Source organism: Rhinopithecus bieti, unplaced genomic scaffold (assembly GCF_001698545.2).
Source record: "Rhinopithecus bieti isolate Rb0 unplaced genomic scaffold, ASM169854v2 scaffold_47707, whole genome shotgun sequence".
NCBI classification, from domain to species: domain Eukaryota; kingdom Metazoa; phylum Chordata; class Mammalia; order Primates; family Cercopithecidae; genus Rhinopithecus; species Rhinopithecus bieti.
This window is the reverse complement of record NW_016819117.1, coordinates 211,278-215,721: the sequence shown is the minus strand read 5'-3', so window position 1 is coordinate 215,721 and position 4,444 is coordinate 211,278. Positions and strand designations below refer to the sequence as shown.

At 66.1% G+C, this 4,444-nt stretch overlaps 2 protein-coding genes across 2 annotated transcripts in view; one reads left to right on the top strand and one right to left on the bottom strand.

The window, feature by feature from the left end:
- The window catches only part of LOC108519465 (mesothelin-like protein), a 16,291-nt gene extending 15,092 nt beyond the window's left edge, over window positions 1–1,199 (top strand). Inside the window, exons 13-15 of the mRNA XM_017858520.1 lie at window positions 26–120; window positions 345–615; window positions 994–1,199. Coding sequence (XP_017714009.1) covers window positions 26–120; window positions 345–615; window positions 994–1,127 — 500 coding nt within the window. The 3' untranslated portion in view covers window positions 1,128–1,199. The remainder of the gene's footprint in view (window positions 1–25; window positions 121–344; window positions 616–993) is intronic.
- Window positions 1,200–1,683: 484 nt separating this feature from the next.
- Window positions 1,684–4,444, bottom strand: part of MSLN (mesothelin) — a 5,202-nt gene continuing 2,441 nt past the window's right edge. The window contains exons 4-12 of the mRNA XM_017858282.1: window positions 4,367–4,439; window positions 4,195–4,294; window positions 3,745–3,923; window positions 3,493–3,648; window positions 3,168–3,310; window positions 2,966–3,093; window positions 2,501–2,595; window positions 1,983–2,169; window positions 1,684–1,900 (exon numbers count right to left, since the gene is read on the bottom strand). Coding sequence (XP_017713771.1) covers window positions 1,815–1,900; window positions 1,983–2,169; window positions 2,501–2,595; window positions 2,966–3,093; window positions 3,168–3,310; window positions 3,493–3,648; window positions 3,745–3,923; window positions 4,195–4,294; window positions 4,367–4,439 — 1,147 coding nt within the window. The 3' untranslated portion in view covers window positions 1,684–1,814. The remainder of the gene's footprint in view (window positions 1,901–1,982; window positions 2,170–2,500; window positions 2,596–2,965; window positions 3,094–3,167; window positions 3,311–3,492; window positions 3,649–3,744; window positions 3,924–4,194; window positions 4,295–4,366; window positions 4,440–4,444) is intronic.

Below are 4,444 nucleotides of genomic sequence, written 5' to 3'. Positions count from 1 at the left end.
CGTCCCCTCACCCCCGTCCCCCCAGGCGGTGCACCGGCGGAGGAGCTGCAGCACCTGGCTCAGGCCAACATCTCCATGGACATCGACACCTTCACCAGCCTGAACCCCCGGGTGCTGCAGGTGGGGCCGGGCTGCCCTGTGAGGGTGGGGGTACAGGGCTGGCCCAGGCGGGGGAGCCCCTAGGTCACAGGTCACAGCCAGCATGCCCCCACTTTCCCACTCCAGGCTGTTTCTGGGCCTCTCACTCCTGCCACTGCCCAGTCCTGGGTCTTGCCCTGTCCTGTGGGTCTTCCCCTGGCCTGGAAGGTGGCCCCATGGCCCCTCTGCCCCGCCCCTCCCCGCAGAGCCTGGATATCAGCAACGTGACTGCGCTGCTGGGACACAACGTGGGCGACCTGCAGAAAGCCCGCAGCCACCCCACCATCAGGTCCTGGCTGTACAGCCTCAACCGCTCCGCCCTGGGCCAGCTGGGCCTCGACACCAGCCCCGCTGGCCCCACCAGCCCCACCGGCCCAGCCCACGGCACCCGCGGGCCCCCCAGCACCACCCACCAAGCGCCCCATCTGGTCCACACCTCAGGCCTGCCCGGGAATGCTGCCCAGGCCTCCACCTCAGGTATGGCCCCCACACCCCTCCGGCTTGGCTCCCTCTGCCCAGGGCCCTCTCAGACCTGTTCCCCGCCTCATGGCCACACCCACAGTCTGTCCACCAGCTTTGTCCACTGCCTCCGGGGATGACGCTGGCCAACCCTGGCTTCACCCTTCATTGCCTGCTGAGTGAGAGACGCAGCCACCTCCCCTAAAACCCACTGACCAACAGAAAGTGGGGGCAGGGGAAGCCTTGAGACCTCTGTTGGGTCCCAGAAGAGCAGCCACAGACAGGTGTCCTCGCCCCAGCCAGAGGGAGGGGCTGCCCAGGCCTGTCTGGATCCAGGGGGTGGATATGGGGGTAGCATCTGAGGGACTAACGGTGTGCTCCCTGTTCCATCTACAGGCAGCCCGTGGGCCCCCCTGGGGTACCTGCCCCTGGCGGTAGCCCTGCCCTCTGGCCTCCTGTGGCTGCTGCACTGGGGGACCTGCACCCTGGCTTCTGTGGACAGTGCTGCCTCGGGGTGGCTGGGTTCATAGGGGTCAGGTGCAGGAAAAACAGGGCTGTTAGATTCAGCTGGACGCCCACTTGGGCTGAGGGGCCGGCTCTAGGCCAGGCCAACCTGCCCAAGCCCCACCTCCTAGGCTGCCCCACCCATCCCCACCTCCAGGCCCTGCGAGCTGGACTGAAGACCAGGCCCTGAGGAGGTGCCTCCCACACAACCACAGGCCCAGGCGGGCCACAGAAGATGCTGCCCGGGCCCTGCAGAGGGCTGGGGCTGGGGCTGGGGCTTGGAACCACTGACTTGGCTACTGGTCGTGAATAAAGTCCAAGGTCATGGTCCCGCCTGTGTCCATGCTCAGGGTCTGAGCAGGGGGGCCCGGGAATGTCCTAGCCGGGGCCCAGCCTGTGGGGATGGGGGCACGGGACTCCCACTGCTATCTACTGGGGCCACCCTGAGTGCTGGCCTGGCCCTCAGCACAGTGGCAGCAGGGTCAGGAAGGTCTCCAAGGGCCCCCACCTGGCCTGAGGGCCCAAGACCAGAGGGAGAGGAGCCACGCTGGTGGGGTCACAAAGTCCTCGGAAGTCACAAGGTGTGTCTGCAGGGGGCATGTTCCCGTTTACTGAGCGCAAGTTCTCCTGGGGTGGAACAGGGACCACCCATGCCTGCTCCTGGCCAGGCGGGGATCCCCAGCAGGGCTGGGGCCAGCAAGGGAGTAGGGTCCTCAGGCCAGGGTGGAGGCCAGGAGCAAAGCCAGGACGGTGAGTACAGGTCCAGGTCCTAGGAGGCAGGGCGTCCCCGAGAGGGCCTCTACGGAGAGAGGGGTGACTCAGAGCACCCACCTCCACGCCCCCAGCCCTGCCCCCAGCCCTGGCCGGGCCGCCCCGCCCACCTCGCACACTGAGGTCTAGGATCAGGTAGCCGTTGGGGATGCCGCCCTGTAGCCCCAGCCCCAGCGTGTCCAGGTCGTCCTGCCGCTGCTGTCGGATCCAGTCCCGCACGGGGCTGTGCTGCTCCTCCACCTTCAGGCCCGCCACGTGGGGTCCCAGAAGTTTCTGCACCTCAGCCACAGTCAACGGCTGCCAGATCCCCCGGGCAGCCATCAAGGAGGGTCCCCTTCCCCCAGCGCCCCCAGAGGGTTGCCAGGCTCTCCTGTGTCCAAACTGCCCCCCCCACAGATGCCCGCCAAAGCCTCTCCAGACTTCGGAGGTCTCCAGCCAGCTGACCCCAGTTCAATGGCTGCCCTTCCCTAGGCCCCACCACAGTCAAGGACCCTGCCCTTCCTAAGGCCCCGCGCCCCAGGCCCCCTGCCACCACGCCCCCTCCCCGCGGGCCCGCCTTACACGCCCTCCCGCCCACAGTCGTCCCCTCCTCCTCCCCACGGTTGTTCCCTCCTCCCGCTCGCCTTACCAGCACCGCTTCCCTCCGCAGCTTCATGAACGTGGCCAAGTCCATGCTCACATTCTGCTGACTGAGAGCCTTCAAATCCTCCGTGGAGGCCCCACCTGCCCTCAGGGAGAGGGGCCCAAGCTGAGGCCTCATCTCACACCCCCAGGCCCTTGACCACGGGCTGCAGGAAGCCCAGTTGTGTGACCGAGTTACAGGCTTCCCTGTTTCCTTAGGGGTTCCAGGGCCTGGGTTTGCCTGGCCGCCTGCCCCCCGGGCGTGGGAGACTCCGGAAGTGGCTGGCGCCCCAAGCTGGAGTCAGAACCCACAAGCTCTAAGGCCACGCACATCCCGGGGGCAGAGGGCCGGTGACCACCCAGTTACCCTGGCAGTAGGCGGCCCAGGAAGGCAAAGGCCTGGCACCCCCTGAGTGGAGCCTGTGGCTTCCCTGTTGTGGTGCCCACCCTGTCCAGGGACTCCCGGGCTCACCCAGGAAAGACCGGATCTTCACGAAGTATTCGGACCCGCTCAGGTTCTGGAAAGCAAGGCGGGCCTTGGGATAGAGGACGTCCAGCTGCCTCGGGCCACACGTGTCCAGGTCCTGGGGCCTGACCACCCTGGGGACAGGGTGGGTGGACAGTGAGCGCCAGCACACAGACCCACCTTGCTGGGCAGAGCTCTGGGGACTCACCAGATGATGCTGGGGGGCATGGAGCTCAGCTGCTCAGGGCTGAGGGAGCACAGGCACCCGGGGCAGAAGGCGGTCAGGGTGTCCAGGGTGTCTTTGTCTAGCTGGCCCCTTCCCATCACAAAGCGGTCAATCAGGGTGGCCACCTGTGGGAGGAGGCCACTAAAGAGCCTTGTGGCAGGGAGAGACGTATCCCTCCACCACCAGCATAACCTCAGGCTGTGCCCCCGACCCCAGGCCCGCCCAACCTCAGGCTTCGCCCCACCCCGCCCCAGCCCTGCCCAATCTCATGCCGCATACCCCCCTCCCCCCCGAGCCAGATGGTCACCTGAGTACTCATTTCATGCCCCTTGCTGACTTTGAGCAGAGCCTTCAGGGTCTCCAGGGACGTCACGTTCCATTTGCGAATGTCCTCAGGGCTCATCTTGAGGAAGAGGTGGCCCAGGTGCCGGATCACAGACTCGGGGTAGCCTTGTGGGTAGAGCTGCAGGCCGAGAGACCAGGAGGGCCCAGGTCACTCCCAGGGGTCTGGGGATGGTTCGGACACAGCAGGCCAGCGGGAACCTGAGTCATGAACTACCTCATCCAGTTTATGCTTTAGGACGTCCAGTTGCTCGTAGGTGAAGGGAATGGCGTTCACGCGGTCCATCTGGGTGGCCAGCAGGGCCGCATCCACGCAGGCTTCCAGCTCCCACTTCTTGTAGAAGATGAGGTTCTCATCTATCTCGCGGGCCTCCTTGTCTGGGGGACAGGTTGTCCCTGCAGGGCACGGGGTCAGGGGTCAGGGGCCGGAGTTCGTTTGACCCCTTCTTCCTCCCACACCTGCCATGAGATGAGACCTTGGGCAATTTGTGACCCTCCCCGTGCCTCAGTTTACCCACTGGCAAACGGGGATTCTGTCCACTCTCTGTGGTTATAATGGGACGTGCTGCAGAGCCAGGGAGCAGTAGGTGAGACCCTAAACTGCAGATGCCCACCCCCAAGGGTGCTGCCCAGCCTGGTGCCAGACTGCGCAGGGCACGGTACTCACTCTCCACGTCCCGCCGGAACCTCGGCCGGAGGACGGTCTGTTCAGGCTGCCGCCAGGATGGGTCCCGAGAGGAGCGTTGCCGCCATGCGGCCACGATGCCCTGAGGACGAGCACGGCCCAGGCTGAGCCTCGGGTGGCCGGGCTCCCCACGGGCTGGGGGTCGGGGTCTCACCTGCGGGATGCTGTGGATGATGGGCTGGCCCAGCACAGGCAGCAGGCCCTGCAGAGCGTCCAGGGTGGAGACAGACCA